At 44.0% G+C, this 19,762-nt stretch overlaps 1 protein-coding gene across 2 annotated transcripts in view; it reads left to right on the forward strand.

Annotated features, from left to right (window-relative positions):
* EFCAB6 (EF-hand calcium binding domain 6) overlaps positions 1-19,762 on the forward strand; it is a 221,200-nt gene that overhangs the window by 157,351 nt on the left and 44,087 nt on the right. For both annotated transcript variants that reach the window (XR_006735936.1, XM_045554715.1), the window contains 3 exons: positions 3,263-3,418; positions 12,496-12,691; positions 15,975-16,166. Coding sequence is in view for 1 of the 2 variants with exons in the window: in XM_045554715.1 (XP_045410671.1) it covers positions 3,263-3,418; positions 12,496-12,691; positions 15,975-16,166 (544 nt within the window). In the remaining variant the exon portion in view is untranslated. The remainder of the gene's footprint in view (positions 1-3,262; positions 3,419-12,495; positions 12,692-15,974; positions 16,167-19,762) is intronic.

A 19,762-nucleotide genomic window follows, 5' to 3' on the forward strand; every position in this document is an offset into this window, starting at 1 on the left:
AACATTTATAGCTTAGGAAAAAATTGGGCTGTGTATGATGTGACCATATAGCAATAAGACAGATTTTACTGGCAAATAGACATTAGTCTCAATCCTTGTTGGTCACTCATCCACACTACCTATGTGTGTGGCTCTGTCCTGCTGCTCTGTGTCTCTGCCTTAGATCTGTCTTGCTCCTACCTGTTTGTGCATCTGACTCCTGTCTGTCATTTCAAAAGGCAAGATTCAGCTCTCTGTCTCCATCACTTCGCATACCACCTGAACAAATGAATGAGTTATTGCTAAATAATACCCATAGGAAATAAGAATGCCAAGGACACAGGGATGAAAAGTAACAGCTAAATGGGGTTTAAGAGAAAAGCAGTTTGAACACACCTCTGAATTATGTCTAAGTTACTGAGTTATGAAGCCTGAAGGCAGAGAATTCAGTTTGTAAAATTCAAAGTAAAATATGTGCAAGATTGGTATAAATCAAATATGCCATAAAGCTAATGAAAATGTGGAATTTATCTTTACCAGACATGGTTGGCCTCATTACCCACTCGTGTCTTCTCTTCTCATCTCTCCTGCCACTTGTGAGTAATGAGGCTCTAGGAGAGAGACTGCGCATCCTGGGTGCTGACGGCACATGTTTTCTCTGCCTGTGTCTCTGTGCTGGGTGGAGCATGGGTCTGTGGCTCTATGTGCTGTGAGACAGTGCATTTCAGACCACCAAGCTCAGTTAACTAATTCACTGTCACCATTCCTCTTTGCCATGCCCCTACTCTGTTAGTAAAGAAGACAAATGCATGACCAACTTCTGTTTTCTCAAAAATATCAGCTTGCAAAAATTTCCAAGTGACCTTGCCCTTCAGGATATTTTTAAATTTCACTGTCAGCAGGTCTTTCCGATGAGCCCTAAGAGTCAATGTTTGTAGGATTTTTTTTTTACCTTCTCATTTATAGTGAAACTCTGATCAGATTGATAGATGGGAGTCATGTTCAATTAAAGTGACCAAAATTTTGTATTTTTCTCTTAAATCTAAGGGAATTAATTTTGTTTTGAGTGCCCTAAATACATTTTGTAGGTTTAAGAAAAATCCTTTTTTTAAACTTACATTTATTTTCCATGCCTTGCTCTTTTTTGCCTGAGCTTCAGAATCAGAATAGCAACAGTGAATGAGCCACATAAGAGGAGCCCATTCTAGAATGCAAACTGAGAGGCAGCAAGTTTTCAATAGCACTGGCCAGGGAGGCTGCAGGTGTGAGGGGTCTGTGGCTGTCCTACTGGCCATGACAGTGCCCTCTTCAGCCTTTTGTCTCATTGTCCAGACCAGGAACTAGACATGGACGCAGAGCAGCTTTGCCACCGAGTGTCGGCTGACACCATTTCTGTTTGGCAGTGTGCTGTGATCTGCGTGCTAAACCCTCATTTACTCTGCACATGTTTACTCTGCAAGGGAAATAATTACTGCCTAGAAACCGGTCCAAGAAATACTGAATGCCTCAATTTTCTAAAAATATGTATCTCAAAAAATGTTTTGATTTTTTTATACCTCCATTTGCTTTCATTTTGAAGGATTAAGTGGAATATAATAGTTGTGATGACGAGTAATCATTTTGTAACATGGGACTGAATTCAATGTACACCTGTAAGGGAATCCAAAATGTTGCTACTGTTGGTATACACGCACGGAGCAGTTAATGTGCCTCATTTGTATTAAGTGCTCAAATGTCATGTGAGCCAGTTCCAAATTGGAGGCCAGCAAGGGAAAGGAGTAGGGCCTCCAAGGTAGCTTCAAAGTAAATGTCACTTCCCTCTATCACCCTGGACATTCCCACTGAATTTCACCTCTCCTGTATTTCTGACTTTTCTGTTCCTGTGGATTATTTTTTCTAGACATGCTCAAGGAACTGTCCTCTGCCACAAATACGTGTCTGAGATGGTAGACAATTACCACCAAAGATTTCGTTTTTAGAATTTATAGCACATTCTTTTCCCTGAGGGATAGCCCCAAAGCCAAGATCAAGTCCGAGCACATCAGACAATCATATTGTTCAGTTTGTTAAGAAAGAGCTTTTCAGAGACCTGTGTGAGCTGAAATTATAGAATTTATAATCACTCCACCATAGGTCAAGTGCAAGATTGTTTATTCTTAAAGATTTCCATACTTCTTTAGTCCCTTAACAATGTTTTTTTTTTAAGTCAGAGAAGAATTTTCCAGAACTGAAAAACTGAATCATAGAGACTTCAGTGCATTCTGTAAGAAAATCAGCCCTGGAGCTGGGAACTACAACAGGATGCTGTCTCCCTCGCTGCCAGGGAAAGGCCTGGGCTTGTCCTGACTCTGCCCTTGGGTCCGGCACTGTCCTGTTCCTTGTCTGTATAATGGGGACAAGAAGACCCACCCCCTTGCAGGGTTGTTGAGAAGATCAAATGTGAGACTGCACATGAGGAAGACAACACAGCTCCTGGTTTGTCTGCTGATGCACACAAAATAGTGGCTGCGTTTCTTAATAAAAATACCTGACTAAATGAGGAGTCACGGGACACTCCCCTGCCCCCGGCATGGGCAGGGCCCCGTGCCTCCCCCACTCCTCCTGAGGGCCTGGCACTGCCGTTCCCTGGGCCCTCAGCTGACTCCTTCGCTGCCTGGTAGTCCTTGCTGGAATGTCACACACCCAATGAGGCCCACCTGCACCTCCCTACTTAGACTTGCAACCCTCTACCACTTGGGCATCCTCAGGCCCCCTGACTGGCTCTTGTTCTTGCCTGCTAACCTGTCGTCCAACCGTGCAGTGTCCTTGTTCTTCTGTTTATTGTAGATCTTGCCCCCACCGGAATGGAGATTCTTCTAGGGATGCCTGTTTGATTCACTGCATGTGTTCCAACCCCTGGAGCAGCACCTGGCACGTAATAGGTGCTCAAGAAGGATTTATTGAGAGTGAATGTGTATTTCACATGTCTGTGTAATATCACTATATGTTTATAATTCTTGGTTCCATTTTAAAAGTACCAATTCTAGTAAAAAGACAAGATTGTAATTTCTCTAATGTAGTTTGGCTAATGATAGTAATAATAAAGTGATAATGCTGCAGATTTGTAATTTTTTCTGGGATACTTTTGAATGTAAATATTACACTGAGGCTATAAAACATCTTCAAAATTAGTTCTTAGATGAACCATCAAATCATCACATTAGAATGATCATGAAACGTCTACTTTAAAGAAATTGTTTGTTTTGCTGATTTTAGGGTGTGTCTGAAACAATTCCTTTTTCAGGGATAAGCTTATGGACCATTATCAAGATATCAGCAAAGCACTCACCAAAATTGATAAATCTAAAAATGGCTACATAGCCATATCCAGGATACAGAAAGTACTGCAAGAATGCGGTTGTTCTCTCACGGAAGAGGAGCTGACCAATCTTCTAAGCAGGTCTCTTTTGACTAGCTTACACATGTTTCTCACTGTACGAAAAACATGCTGCCAAGTTGCTTTTATGTCTTCCATATGTCCATTCAAACAGCCTTTTGACATTAAAATAACCTCATATTCCTTTTGGCTGGGCTATGTTAGAATGGGTTTGAGTAAACCAAAAGCAGAAAGAGAAAGCAGTTTGACAAATGAATGCCTAACTTCCTGATGTGTGTTAGCAGCAGCAGCAGCATTTTTAAACATGTTTTTATTTTATCCAAGTTATTCAGGCACTTAGACAGGAGTCAAATGGTTCTACAAGGCTCATCACTGGAAACAGCGGCCCCTTGGCCCTGCCATGGCCTTCATTCCCCTCACTAGAGTCAACAGCCTTCAACGCTTTGGGCTGATGTCTTTTGGTACCAAATGTCCCTCTTTCTAAGTGACAAGCATGTATTGCTCCTTGTTGATTTATCCCTTTTAGGCAGTGTCTATTGACATCCTACCAGGAAGATGTGGGTTTAACTCTTTTCCACTCATCACATGCCATCACCCCAGGGAAACAACCCAAACTTCTCTCCATGTACTCACCATGCTGCTGTGTCACATTCGGGGTTAGATCCACATTCAGCACCTACATTGCCATGACTAGCTGATTACTTTTCTTTTCTATGTAGCACTTTTCCCCTGAAGTTAAATTATCTTATTTTTTACCGTTGTTCATTTAGTTTCCTTTGTACTCGTTATCACGAATTAAATCCCCAACTCACCCCTAATTGTGAAATCTCTTATCAGTGTGTTCAGACACCTCAGCTGATCTTTCAGCTTCATCTTTTGATAAAGATGGCTCTTTTCATGTTCTTCAATTCTCAGAAATTTTCTTGATTTATTTTATTAAGGGGTTCCTCTCCTGTTCTTTCTGAAACTCCTATTGTTATTAAATATTTAACTGCCTAGATTGTTCTTATATATTTTTAAATCTTTCTCTTCTATTTTTATCTCTTTTTCTTTTTGCTCCACCTTCTCATAGATTTCTCAGTTGTGGCTCCTGAGCCTTATTTTGAGATTTTTGTTTCTGCTGTAATACTTATATTTCTGATTACTAGAGCTCATTTTTGTTCTTTGAGTGTTCCTTTTTAAAAGCATCATGTTCTTGTTTCATAGATGCGTTTCTCTAAAGATATTAGCAATAGACTTTTAAAAAAGGTTTTCTTTACCTGAGAAGTCTCTCCTCAGTGTTGCTATTTAAAACTATGCTCTATGTTAGATACTTTCCTCAAAAATATGCTTATATTAACAATGCAGGGTACTACAACGTGGATTAGCAATTCTGTGCAGATAGGGAGAGCTTTTTCCCTTTGGTCTGAACTGTAGGGTAATCTGGCATGTAGTTTCCTTGAGGGCACCCAGTGTCAGTATTCTTAAAACTTTTCTTTTGGCCTGCTCAGAGAATAGAGTTGCCAGATAAAACATAGGATGCACAGTTAAATTAAAATTATAGAGAAACCATAATTTTTAAATATGTCTCACACAATATTTTTGATATACCAAAAACATATTTTTATCTGAAATTCTGATTTGACTGGGTATCCCTCTGGGTTTGGCTTGTTGGTTTGTTGGTTTGCTACACGTGGCAACCCAAGAAGAGAAGACTCTTTGGTCTTCTCCTGCCCATACTCTATGAGCTGACTGGGGGAAGAAGGCTGGAAGTTTCACCAGTCAGTGTGGTAAGCTGAATAATACCCTCTAAAGAGATCCAAGGCCTAATTCCTAGAACCTGTGAACATTACTTTCTTTGGAAAAAGGATCTTTACAGATGTGATTAAGCTAAGGATCTTGAGGAGACTACCTGTCCTGTCTTCATAAGTGTTCTTATAAGAGGCAGGCACTAGCTACTTGGGGGGCTGAGGCAGGAGGATCCCTTGAGCCCAGGAGTTAGAGGTTACAGTGAGTTATGATTGTACCACTGCACTCCAGCCTGGGTGATAGAGCAAGACCCTGTCTCTAAAACATAAGTTAATAAGTAAATAAATAAATAAGGCAGGCAGAAGGAGATTTGATGCAGGAAGAAGTGGGACCATGTGACCAGGGAGGTGGGGATTGGAATGGTGTGGCCAGGAGCCCGCCTTTGGCAGAAGCTGGAAGGGGCAGAGCACAGATTCTCCCCCAGAATCTCCAGAGGGAGCACAGCTGGGCCAGCACCAGGAAGCTGATTATGGACTTCTGGTGTCCAAAACTTCAAGAGAATAAATTTGTGTTGTTTTAAGCCACCAGGCATGTGGTATTTTGTTACAGAGCCATGGGAAACGGGTAGAGTCAGTGTAGACACTTTCACTTAATCCCCCTCTTTTCACTGGGAGCCCTCCCTACCTTGAACAAGGGAGCTGCCCTCCCGTTCGGGAACACCATCTCCAGGGAATACGCCTCCAGACCCTCTGCCGGGTAGGGACAGGCACCCAGCCACATGGGGTTTGGAGAGGACTCTGGGGTCTAATTGCTTCCCACATTGACTGCCACACTAGAAAAATATTTTTTCCTCAGGGCCACAGTGTTTTATTATGAAAATAGAATAAAAATTTCAAAAACAAAACGATCCTTCCTAATTTAATGAAAAATTTGTTATTTTTTATTGTTTACTGTGCGTGAGTTATATGCAACTTGAAAAATAGTTCTCATGGCTCCCAAGGTGAAGATGCCTGAGTTACATATGCCTCACAAGGCCCCAGGCTCAAAACTAGCGTGAGTTAAATACAACTCACATGGCAGTTAATGTGTTAACCAATCCTTCTATTTTAACCCCTTTTATCCCTACTTTTAGATGGAGCTTATACCACCAATTCCAGAGTCTCTGAGAGTATTTGCAGAGTATGCAGGTTTACCTCTTTCCCACATTCCTTCTGTTGGCTTTAGGAGGTGATTTCTTGGATTCTCAGACATTCATTCACACTCATCCGCAGGGGCACCAGCACTTGTTGTCTTCTTTCACCTTCTCTTAGTCCTTAGGGGATTTTGCCTGTGGTCCTCAAACTCCAGTGACCATCAGAATCACGGGGAGACTTGTTAAAACTCAGTTGTGGGCCCCTCCCCCAAAGTTTCTGACTCAGTAGGTCTGAGAGTTGACATTTCTAACAAGGACTCAGGTGAGGCTGCTGCTGCTGCTGCTGTGCTAGGGCACCCCACTTTGAGAACCACTTCCTTATGCCTTGTTAAAACTCCCTTTCCTGTCATTTTATAACAGAAGGGTTGAGTGGGAACAAAACTAGATATGTGTGTTCAAGCCACCTTATTTAACTGCAAGTCTTATCCACACTGAAATAACTTAGAGTTAATTGCCTGCTCTGACTCCTTCATATGCATTTCTGTCTTGCAGTGTAATTTAGCTGCGCTGTCTGAATGCACGAATCTTATGTCCCCCACTTTGTAAGGGGAGAATATTAGCAGTCCTACCCCAGCTTTTAAAGCAATTTTTCCTGCTTGCTCTAGAGTTTGCAGTATACATTCACAGCTAGCCTAAGCCCACTTGCGAATAACATGATGCAACTTCACAGGACGTACAGGAACCTTGCAACAGAGTATTCCTAATCCTTCCCTCCTGTACCTAATAACGTGGCTGTCATTCACTCACCCATGTGCTATAATCATCCAATACATTGTTATTATTACCACTTTGATCAACTGAGAATAAGAATATAAGATTCTCTTTCACCTTTATTTATTCCTTCTCTGAAACCCTTTCTTTATGCAGATCTGTATGATTTTTTCCTTCTCTCTGAACAATGACTTTTTGCATTTCTTGAAGGGCAGGGCTGCTGGTGATAAAATCTCTCAGTTTTTGTTTGTCTGAGAAAGTCTTTATTTCCCCTTCATTTTAGAAGGATAATTTCACTGGTTATAGCATTTTAGGCTGGTGGGTTTTTTTTTTTTTCTTTCAACGCTTGAAATATTTCAGTCCATTCCCTTCTTGCATGGTTTTTGGCAAGAAGTCTGATGTAATTCTTATCTTAGTTCCTTTATAGGGAAGTTTTTTTTACCCCAAGATTTTCTGACTTCTTTCAAGATTTTCTCTGTCTTTAGTTTTTTTCTCCAGTTTGCATATAATGTGCACAGGTGTAGATTTTTTGGTATTTATCCTGCTTGGTGTTCTGTGAACTTCCTGGATCTGTGATTTGGTCTCTACACTTAATTTTGGAAACATCTCAGCCATTATTACTTTAAATATTTTTTCTGTTCCTCTTTTTTTCTCCTTATGGTATTCCAATTATGCAGATTTTTGATATTTAGAAATTGTCCCACAGTTCTTGGATATTCTGCCCTATTTTCCCCCACTATTTATTCTCTTTGCATTTCTGTCTGAGAAGTTTCTGCTGACACCCTTCAAGCTCACTGATTCCCTCCTTAACCACGTCCGGTCTCCTGATGAGCCTTCAGAGTCAGTCTTCATTTCTGTTGTAGCGTTTTTTGATTTCTAGCATTTCCTTTTGATTCTTTCTTAACGTTTCCACCTCTCTGCTTACATTGCCCATTTGTTCTTGCATGTTGTCTACTTTTTCCATTAGAGCACTTTACGTATTAACTATAATTATTTTAAATCCCCTGTCTGATCATTTCAAAATCTGTGTCATATTCAAGTCTGCTTCCGATGCTTGCTTGGTCTCTTTAGACTGTCTTTTCTTGCCTTTTTACATGCATTGTAGTTTTTTTGTTAATATTTTAGAAAGCCAGACAGGAACTGAGGTAAACAGGGCTTTAGTGTGAGATTTTATAATTTGGCTAGGAGGTGGGCTGTGGCTAGTGTTTGCCATAGCTGTCAGTGCCAAAGGCTTTGGTTTCTTCCGGTGTCCTTGTTTTTGCTTCTCCTATTTTCTTGGGCTTCCCTAGGAACTCCCTCTTAAATAGAGACTGTGTTTTGCAGCTCTTTCAGTTGTAATCCGTCATTATTACGCTGGAGCTGGGTTAAGGTAGTGGTAAGGTATTGGGAGGGGAAACATTCTAGTCTTGTGATTAAATCTCAGTCTTTTAGTGGGCTGAGTTCCTGGGCTACAACCTTTAGAAATGTTTCTTAGCTTTTTTTTTCCTCCCTCAAGTAAGACAGGAAGGCTAGAGGGGGCTGGAGTTGGCTAACTGTGCTTCCCCCAAAGCTGAGATAGGCTTTGGTAAAGTCTTTTCCCTTGGAAAGTCATTGTGGAGAAGACCCTGGACATATTTTACAAGAATTGCTCTTCCCCTTCCCCTGCCAGCACCACAAGGGGACCTTTCCCAGATCTTCACTGTGAGAAGCTGGTGGGATTCCTGCTGGTAAAGCCCATGGAAGTGGGCGGGGGTGGCTAAGAGTAGGTCCTGGAGCTTCCTGCTCTCACTCTAATCCACTCGCAGCCTTCACTGGTTTGTCAGCGTTAGCGTGTGGGTGCCCCTGCCAGCCTGGGGCTACGAAGCTTTGCGCTAGGAAAACAGGTCCCAACTGTCTCTCCAGGTTACAGGGTGACATTTTGCCCTGTGGTCTTGACTCTCTGATAGGCCCAAGAAAAACCACTGGTATTCAGTTTATTCAGCTTGTTTCTTGTTACAAGTATGAGAGCAACACTTCTGAGCTCTACACATGTCGGAGCTCCCTTCCTCTTCCCACCACTTTCTCCTCTTTCCATGTCCCATCTTTTGGCAGCTGCACTTTGGTTTGTACTTTGGAAAAGGTAGTTAAATTTAACCTTCTATCCTCTGGCTGCAACCAAGTCCTTCCCACTTGGTTCATAGGTTGCTTCTAAAACTTGAAAATCATTAAACACCATTTCATTATTATAACTATTTAAGTATTGTTCAATGTCAACAAGTAATGAATGAAAATTAGCTTTTTTCCCCCTCAGTAGTACTAGCCCTGAGCCTCTGGCCTTAATGTCAAATAGATTTTCTTTCATAGATTTCATTTGTTGCTGAAAATCATACTACATTTATCTCAGTCCATTCAGGCTGCTATAACAAAATACCATTAACTGGCTGGCTTGTAAATAGCAGAAATTTATTTCTCGCAGTTCTGGAGCTGAGAAGTCCAGTATCAAGGCACTGGCAGATTCAGCATCTGGTGAAGGAAGTGGGCTTCCTGGTTCATAGATGTCCATCTTTTCAGTGTATCCTCGGGAGGCAGAAGGGATGAGGGTCTCTCTGGGGCCTCTTTTACAAGGGCACTAGGTCCATTCATAAGGCCTCTGCCCTCATGACCTAGCCACCTCCCAAAGGCCCCACATGCTAACACCATCACCTTGGGGGCTAGGATTTCAATATATGAATTTTGAGGGGACACAAACATTCATTCCATAGCAACATGTTAAATTTGTTTCATATTTATACTACAATTATATTGGATAGGTTATTTGTCTCCTGGAGTTTCTAATATACTCTTTGTTTTTCTTGCATTATTTGCCTTTATTTTACCTTGTCAAATAAAGACAAATTCATACTCAGGTAAAAGAGACTCCATTTGAAAAGACTACTGCAATATTGTAATAGGGAGAGGAGGATTCTTGCAATGGGAAGAATGCTCCAACTATGAAATTTGTAAGCATCTCAACAGTCAAGGAGGAAAGGGCTTTTCTTTAATAGGGAAGAGTGAACAAGGCGAGAAAGCATCTAGCATGGAGAGTGAGATGAGTGAATAGCGTGATCAGACAGACGGGGCAAGAAATGCCTTTCCTTGTGGTCAGTCTCAGGAGGCGCCATTCAGGCATGGCTGTTCCCCATTCCCACACTGGCTCACGCCGAGGTGGGCCAAAGTTCAGGGGTCGGGGAAGGAGAGAAGCTTAACGAAACTGTGGTCAGGTTAGCAGGTATTTTGTCCAGACTAGTCAGTGGGTACAAACAGTTCAGCTAATCATTAATGAGAATGAGAAGGGGAATTTGGAAGGTCTGTGTCTAAGTTGTCAGAGGTAAACCTGGGAGCATCTTTGATTCTTTTCTAAGCCTAGTGCAGAAAAGGTGGTTCTTTGTAGTAGCCCTTTCCAAGGACATACAGGGTGGGGTGATTTCTTTGGCCACTTCTGTTTTCTAGGAGGAACAGGGCTCAGGTAAAATCCGACATTGTCAACCTGCAGGTTTCCCCAGCGTTCTATCCCACTTTCTGTTCTCTTGAGTTTTTTCCTCTGGCACCTCCATCCCAGAGCCTGGCCCCCAGGGCATCCTGGACTGCCTCCACAGTTCTCCTGGGTTGGAGCCCCTGTTTCCTACATCCCACATCTCTTTATATCTTGACTTACATTCTTCTTTTGCTGGAGTACTCCCTGAAGTAATTTCCTAAGAAAGGATAGACAGAAAGTAAATTTTCTGAGTTCTTGTTGATCTGAAGTCTTTAAAAATTCTCCCCACACAGCTTATCTGAGCACAGAATCCTTAGAGTGAAAATCATTTTCCCTTAAAATTTTGAAGACGTTGCTCCATTGTGTTTGAGCTGTGAGAAGTCCAGAGCATGTATGCACACAAGGGTGTGTGTACAGAGAAAGGGAGGGACATTCATCCTCAAATGCCTGTATGGTTTTTTCTTCCTTAAACAGGATCTCCTCTCACTGAATCTGTTGCCAGCTGAACAGGAATTCATGTGCATTCAATGAATAAATCATGGGAAAATAGCAGCAGATAAATAACTAACTAAATGATTATAAGAGAGTCTTGTTAAAACATAGTTAGACTTGATACTTTTATAAACAATAACAAAAGGATTGTGGAATTTCTGTAGTCCACCTTTCAATGGGGGTGATCAACTTTTTTATGCGTTGAAACCTTAATAAGGATCCATCGCTTAGTTGCTTGTTTCCTCTCAAAGACCCCTTGATGATAAACATCTCTGTTATTTGTAATCATATGTAGATTATTCTTTTCTAGATCCAAAATAGACTTTTCTAAATACTACTGAGGAGATTAGCATATGCATTTGATTTTATTACTACATCTTAATACCACATTGGCAATTTAGCCTGCTGATGAAATAGTGTTAATTGTCCTTTTCCTTCGTGTCTCCATCATGCGAGCCGACCCGACGCGGGGCCTGTGCGAGGCTGCTCTGCAGCTGTGGGTTGGAAAACTCGGCTTTTGGCTCGTCTTCTTTAGAAGCAGATATGTGAGTCACTGGAAACTTCTCTCTCCGGCTTACCAACATTGCAAGTGGCTCCACTTGGACACTTGCACCCCGTCCTGCTGAAAGAAAGTTTAGGTGTTTGAGTGCCAGGGGACTCCCCAGAGAGCTGAAGTTACAGCAATGTGAACTCTGAATGCAATTCAACTTTATTTTGAATTATTTTACATCTTTAATAGGTGTATTCTATGTTCTATGAAACTTTTCGATTTTATCTCACAATCTAGTCTTTCAGAATTTAGAGGTAATTTCTTCTGTGTTGGAGTCGAGAACATGAAGGAACCTCTGTTTCTACATGGATGCCCTTTTTGAGATATATATTCAGGGGGAATTTTTATTTGCAAAATATCTTCTGAGTGCTTTTGGCTTGACCACTTCATTTCAACCACTCTTGAAAAAGAACTTGACGTGTATTTTATTCAGTTCTTCTTCTCCTTTTTACAGTCTTTTGACATTTTCCCTTCTTTTCAAGTTCCATTGCTACTTCTAAGTCCAGCCCTACCGTTCAGGCCTGGATGGCCACGGGAGCCTCCATCCAGACTACTGGACCTACCTGCCCGCCACCGCACAGGCTGGCTTCAGAGTCACCTCCCCGTCATGCTGCTCTGGAGATGCCACATTCCCGTCCAAGCACTGTCAACTTCCCTGGTCCTAGGACTAGATTCTTTAGCCGGAACCCCCTTACCATCTTCTGCTCTGCCAAGCAGTGAGCCCTGCTGTGCCAGGCAGGGCACCTGTGGCCCCGCAGCTGGCAGTGGCCGTGCTCTCACCTCCCGTAGCCCGTCCCTTGTTTCCCTCTGTGGCAGTATTTGTGTGCACCTGCCTACGAGCAGAGCTAACTGGCATGTACACACCTACGGCGCAGGGAACAGTGTCTCAAAATTATTCACTTTTGCCACACTGTTCTGTGTTCAGCAACTGTTTGTTCAATGAGTTAAGTGGTAGGGTGGGTTTTAATACATTCTTCTCTTTCTTTGGGGACAAGTTGGGGAATCAGCTGGCGTGATAATTCTGTCAGTTACGCTGACTTCTTGAGAGCGCTGGAGAACAGCATGCTGGCAAGAGCTCAGCTGAAAGAGAAAGAGGAGAGCCTGCCAATCAACTTTTCCACGCTGGCCCCAGAGGAGGTTGTGAAGAACATCCAGGAGGTGGTCGAGTCTTCCCAGCCCGCTTTGTTAAAGGTATGGCAGACTGAACGTGCTTTATTGGGAAAACTCATCGCAACTCGGGCAGACGCCTTTCAGCCATCCCACTCCTCCAGGACCCTTCCTGCCTCTTTCCATTCTCCTTGGCGTGTCTAGCTCATCAAGAGCAGATTGTTTATTTGAACAAATGTGTATCCATTTTTGCCCTACAGAAAACTACCACGATTCCACCCCAGCACTTGCTCTCGAGGTGCAAGTGCTCAGTACTTAGCAAATCCTGGGTGTGGGGTGAGGTCAGGGGGTTCCGGTCACAGAGGGTAGAGAACAGGGCCCTTGGGCAAGAGTGAACTTGGCACATCCAGTGAGCTCTCCGTGTGGCCAGGCACGGGCCCACAGAGATGAGGGATGAAAGGTGGTCTTGAAGAGGTTGAGTGGGGCTGGCTGTGGCACAGAGACTAGGCCACCAGGAGCTAGGAGAGTCACCCAAGTAGATTGTCATTGCACAGCTTACATTTGTGTGTCACTTGAGAGGGAGTGTGGAATGATGCTGCTAACCACACTGGTGTCCTTGGAAAGAGTGCTTTGGAACCACGCTCCTGGAAAGGTGGTGGTCCCCAGACTGGCCCACGATGAGTTTCCTACTTCCCATGGGAAGCTGGCACCCACAGCCCAAACAACCCCAGCCAAACCAGACTTAAAGAGCCACTGAAAACCCCTAGGGCCATGTGCACTAAGTCCCCAGAGTGAAAATCCCCTCTGACGTCACAAAGTCCTGGCTGTGCACTGAGCATTCAGTGTTGCACTGGGGAGAGGGTTCCCCAGTAGCTTTGCAGACAGCCTGCTCTGTCCCCTGGGTGCTTTGGTGGGCCACCAGCCCTGATGAGATTCCATGAGTCTTTTTTTCTCTTTGATCATAACCTTGCAAGGTGGGATTACTGGTTCCACTCTACAGGAGGGGAAATTAAGGCTCAGAGTGAATAAACTTGCCCGAGGTCACACAGGGAATATGTAGCAGAGCCAGGAACGTGGCTAGAAAGGGGAAAGTGGGCTTGTCCCAGCCTGTCTTGTCCAAATCCAAGTGGTTTGAAGAGTTAAAGTCCTGAGGATCTTTAATTGAGCTGTGCTGTTCACTATCCATGACTTTTGGAAATCGACTTTAGTCGCTTAGAGTTTTACGAGGATTTTGCATTTTTATGTCTTTATTTTCATGATTATCTAAGGAAACTTAGTAGGCGCATGTTGTGGGTCACCTGGAGACACGTGACAAGGTGCTACCAGACCGCCAGCGCCAGAGCTTGTGCTTGAGGTTGCCCTGCCCAGTGGTCACCTAGGAAGGTTCACGAACTCAGATGTCCACAGGGGCCAGGAGTGAAATAGATGACGGGGCCCCAGCAAGCCGGGGAGCACAGCCTGGCTAAAGGCAGCCTCCCCTCACCCCACCCGACTGTCGCTGAGCTGGACAGTGGGCCCAGAGTCCCTAGATCTTGTCATTTTTTATGAGAAGCTGTAAGTCTCCTGATTTCTGAATGTCAGCACATATTTCAGATTTTTCAAAAGCACTGTGCGGGCCAAATAAACCCATTTGCGGGATGGCTTTGCCCACTTCTAACCTAAAGTGGCACTGCTTGACAGCTATCAGGATGTTTCTCAAGCTGAGGTCCATGGAACCCTTGTGAGGAACTGTGGCTCTCACTTTTGAGAAATGCTCCTGGCGATGCGATTCTGAGTGAGAGAGTGTGGAAGATGGATCGGAGGGAGATGGGGCACGAGGGGGCAGTGCGGAGAGGAGGGGATGATGATGTCTACGGATAGCCATCAGAGGGGACCCCGACATATCTACGCATTTGTATATGTCAGTGGAGATGCCTCACACGCGTCTTGTTTCTGAAATGGCCTAACAGTACCTCACTTTTATATAACATACAGTTTTCTAAGCCTTTTCACAGTTGATTCTTCCACCGGCCCTGTGCCTTGGCAGGCTGGGTTTGCACACAGACCCAGGGAAGTGCAGTTCCTGTGGCCAGAGAAAGCTGGACCCAGGGTCACCTCTTAGGCCTGCTGAGCATTGCACAGTGCCCCCTCCATGCCACAAGCCTCCAGTTGCCCAGTAGCACAAAGCACCCAGTTTGCCATGTGCATTTTTGTGACTGTCCTCAACGTTTAGTACCTGGATAGGGCATTTTCCAGTAACTTAGTAAAACTTACAACTGCCCTCTGAATTAAGTCCGTCTTTATAGCTAAGAAGCTGAAGTTCAGAGAGATTGAGGACTTATAGTGGGCAACAGAGCCTAGGTCCAAAGACATTCCTGGCTGTAGGACCAGGGAAATGTCCCACTGTACACAGCCACCTCGTATTACTACGAGCTAAGTACAAATTTGAAACTATCTAGTAATTTTAAGGTTAATTTGGTTACACATATACCGTCACCCCCGTGAGCCAATGGGGTGTGCCTAATTATCCCTGAATGAGAATTAACAGGGGAATTTGGTTTGGGGTTTGCAGGCACATTAAATTCTTACTTAAAAAAAAAAAGATCTTAATCTACCACTTGATACAGATTTCCTAGTGCAATAAAAATGAATGATTTTATTTCGACAGATGGAAAAAAATGTGTTTTCTTTTTATAGCACATTTTTGCACTTTTTCAGTTTGACTACTATGCTGCTGGATTTGCAATGTGTACCCCAGCCCCTCCAGCACAGGCACGGGCAGCAGGGGTCTTCTCATATGTGAGGCCCCTCGGGCTCTGGCTGAGGGTCAGGAGAGGACGGTAGCCTCAGTGTAAAAGCCTATGGTGGGTGGAGGGGTGGCGGAGGGGTGGCCCCATGACCCTTCCCTTATCTGCTCCCAAAGTCAGACTCCTGCCTTGAGACACCTGCCCCGAGGCAGTGGGATCTCTCCTGAGCCTCCTGTTACAAGTCATTTGTGCTTAAAGGACCTGGAGTTTAAGAGTCGCGAGAACTTCAGCACGTTACTCTCCCCTCTCCTCTGTCAAACAGGGCTCCTGGGAGCAGGGGTGAGGGCTCTGTTAGGTCATGGGTGCCTGGGGCCAGAATTCCTCTTCACTCTTCATCCACATAGGAGCAAATAAGGTAAATTTCTCTGGAACTCAGACGCTCCCATCCTGTGTGCATATCCTCCTGTCTTAGTCCTTCAATAATGGTGCATTTATTTAGTAATTTAGAATTTATAGGGGACTTTCATATACTAGATTTCGTTTGCATTCAGCAGAAATGATACTTAAGGAAAATGTTTTTGAAATAATCACTTGACAATAGTAGCATTTACCATCTTTTTTTTCTTTCTCCGTTTTTTTAGGCATTTTCTGCATTGGATAAAGAGGACACAGGATTTATAAAGGCTACAGAATTTGGACAAGTTATTAAGGATTTCTGTTACAAACTCACAGATAGTCAGTATCATTATTTTTTGAGGACACTAAGAATTCATCTAACCCCCTATGTAAATTGGAAATATTTCCTCCAGAACTTCAGCTGTTTCCTTGAGGAGGTAAGGATGCCTGCCTGCAGCATGTAAGTGTCTCTGTGAAAACGAGCCAAAATTAGTTTTTGCAAAATGGATAATTGATTTGAACCACATCAGGTAAATTGCCAATCACCTTTTGTAATTAGCTCATCCTTAATGAAAAATTGGTATAGATTCTACATGGAGTATTAGAAGGTGGATAGCCTTTACTTTGTTGAAAAGTTTTTATTTTATTTTAACTTTCAAAGAAGTTTTAGAGCTTGCTTTTATCTGGTTGTTTTAGAGTGCTAAGGAATCTTAGATCCCAGAATATGAGCCGGGAAATGAGATTACTAGAGCAAAGAGCAGGACCATTTTTAAGGTGTTAGGTTAATAATAACAGCAGCAGCAAACACCACGGAGCGAGCACTTTCTATGGGCAGCTGCTGTTCTTAGTCCTGTGTGTGCAATTGGCTTGTGTAATCCTGTTGCGGTCACCACAAGGTCTGAGCTGTTCACGTCCCCAGTTGAGAGATGAGGCGGCTGGCACGGAGACGTCAGGCCCTGCCCACAGGCACCTGGCTGGTGAAGGGAGAGCTGACGTGCAAACCCAGAAGGCTGGGCCCCGATGCTGGGCTCCTGAGCACTGTGCTGTCTCTGAATTTTTTTATCTTCACCACTTAGATGGATGTTCCCAAACAATATAGTCTATTATATAGCATGTTTTGAAACTTCATATAAATGGTATTATATTGAATGTTGTCTTCTGTACTTATTTTTTTCTTGCTTAGTATTATGAATTTAAGATTTATTCATGTCAATACATTGGTTTTAGTTCATTTACTTAAGCTGCTATAGAAATAGTCTTAAATGAATATATTGTTTTGAGTGAACATGCTACCATTCAGTTATCATCCTCCTGTTAATGAACATGTAGGTTGTTCTCGATTTCCTCCACCACAAGCAGAGCACCAGTCAGCCCTCTGTGCCTGTCTCCTTGTGCACGCACACGGGAGCTACTCTGCGTGCAGTTGCCGAGCGGAGGGCAGGCCCGTGTTCAGCTTCCCCAGGCGCTGGCCAGCGTTCTCCTAAGTGGCCGCACCAGTGTACACTCCCACCAGCGGTACCTGAGCTCCTGGCACTCCACATCCCTCTAACCCTTGGTAACTTCCTCTGATCTGATTGTGAGTAAGGTGGGACACTCCTGTGTGTGGTTAGCCATTCCGGTTTCTTCATCTGCAAACTACCTGAAAGGATTCCAGTCAGTCCTTGGCTGGCATGTGGGTTGCAGATAACCTTCTCTAGTCTGTGACTTGTCTTTGCTCTTTGCTTGTGGTGACTCTCAGTACTTTTAATGATTATACTTTTTGTGGTTTTTAAAAGAAATATATATTCATTGTAGAAATTTGGGGAAATGTAGGAAAATATAAAAAAGAAAGCAGGAATCTAAACCCCACGATGATGGTATGATGACAAGAACAACCTCAACCACTCTTTAGTGAGCACCTGCTAAGCTCTGGGCCCTCCACGAGCACTTTCTCCTCTTGCTGTCCACGGTGAGGAAGGTGGAGCACACAGATTCCCAGCAGTCCCGTGGCCACCTCAGCAGGGAGTGGCCGTCCAGGTGGTTCAGATTTAGAGCCAGTATTCCTGGTGCCACACTGACTTGGAGATCTTTTTTTTCCTATTTTTAATGCACTTTTTTAAAAAGTGGAGATGACACTGTATTTATGATCATGTATCTTCCTTTTTTTCACTTAACATGAAATTGCACCATGTCACTTAAATGTTTTCAAACATCATTTAAAATGTCTATACAACATTCCATTGACTCCCTTATTTTTAAGCATTTAGATTTTTTCCAGCTTTTGCCACTGTACTTTACAGTGAACACTTTGTATGAAAATCTATATCCACATTTTGGATTCTCTCTTTAGGAAAGAATCCAAGAAATGAAATAATGAGGGTCAAAAGCCAGGAATATTTTTGTTGATCTCAAAAGAAGCCCCTTGTATATTGTTTTAAATAATTTTTTATAGGGATGAATCATATGAAGTTACCATTTTTAAAGTCATAGATGATTAAATAGTGACAATTTCATAAGTTTAAGCTAATATTCGTAGACATTATATTCCATCATACGCTATTTGGAATATACTGATAATTTTGAAGAAAGTAAAATCACCCCTAGGAACAACTAATATTAATATTTTGGTATATTTACATCCAGTCCCTTTTCTGTACAAACGTCTTCGGGAGTGGGGCCAAGACAGACTGTATCTGCTAGTGAGTTTGGGGATTGTCTTCTGGACTCTTACAAGTTTGTTTTTTAAGAAACATTTTTTGTTGCTATCAAAGGTAATATATGCCCATGTAGAAATAAAATTGAATTGTTGCAACAGATTTAAAAGCAGAGATCACTTGACTCACTGTTCAGCCCCAGTCCCGTTCCCCAAAAGTGACACTATTGCTTTTGCTGTTGCTTCAGCTGCCACCAGCCGGTCCCTCAGCGGTGCACTCGCCCCTGCGGTGCCCGAGTGGTGGGTCTCAGGCCCTGTGCACTGACTGGCCGTGCAGCAGACAGGATCGGGCTTTCCGCTTCCTGCCATGCGGGCGCTTCTCCTGGAGTCCCTGGCCGGCTCCCTTCTGCCTTTTCACTTACTGTCACAGCACTGGCACTCTCAGGACTCTTCATTTTCATCCAAAGTGTGGATTTCATTTGGCATGTCCCGTTCCACTGTGTGGATTCATTCACTGTCTCTGTGGACACGTGTTTCCTATGGGCTCCTGTGGACCAGGCACTGAGCTAGGTGCCAGGCTTAGCGGCGAGCAAAACAGACACAATCCCTGCCTTGCAGGAGCCTCCATTCTAGCCAGGGACCAGGAGCGAGAGACTAGATCTCATGTCAGAGAACAGCACCTGCTGTGAGAAGAGGAAGCAGAGCGAAGGGAGGGCCTGAGAATGTGATGTCTGAGCCGAGACCATGGAGGTGAGGGAGTGAGTGCAGTGACAGAGGGGAGGGACCTCAGGCACAGCCAGTATGATGGCTTGGACGGGAGGGAACTGTGCATTTGAGGGGCAGAGGGTCAGCGGTGGGTGGGTGAAGAAGAGGGCTGTTGGGCAGGGAGAGGCGGGGCCGTGTGGCCTAAGGTCCTCGTCAAGACTTTGGCTTTGAGTCTGGGTCTGCTCTGGCGGCCTTAGCAAAAGTCCTTCAAAGGACCCATGAGTGGAGGAGACTGTGCTCAAACCTCCCCAGTCTGCTGTCCTGCCTTGGGGTGGCCAGACTGTCCTGCACGTGAATCACAGGGGGCCCCTCCGCTGACTCTGGAATTAAGTCCCAAGGGTGCGGGCGTTTCTAAAGCTTTCCTGTTGCCAGCTTGCTTCCCCAGCGTCGATTAGCTCTACCTGATTTCCTTCACGGAGAGTCGCTTTCACCTCTGGACACACTTTGCTTGGCATCTTTGTGAGAAGGGTTAGGGTTAATTGTGAAAAGAGTGATGAAGATAAACGTGCTCTGAGACGGGAGTGACTGTGGTGGGCCGGGGACCAGGGCACAGCGGTGGCGCTGTCCTCGAGGTGCCCAGGCAGTGCCGCCTCCTGCTCGACCTGGTCAGTGAGCGGTCAGCGCTCTGGGAGTGCC

This window comes from Lemur catta, chromosome 6 (genome assembly GCF_020740605.2).
Source record: "Lemur catta isolate mLemCat1 chromosome 6, mLemCat1.pri, whole genome shotgun sequence".
NCBI lineage: Eukaryota > Metazoa > Chordata > Mammalia > Primates > Lemuridae > Lemur > Lemur catta.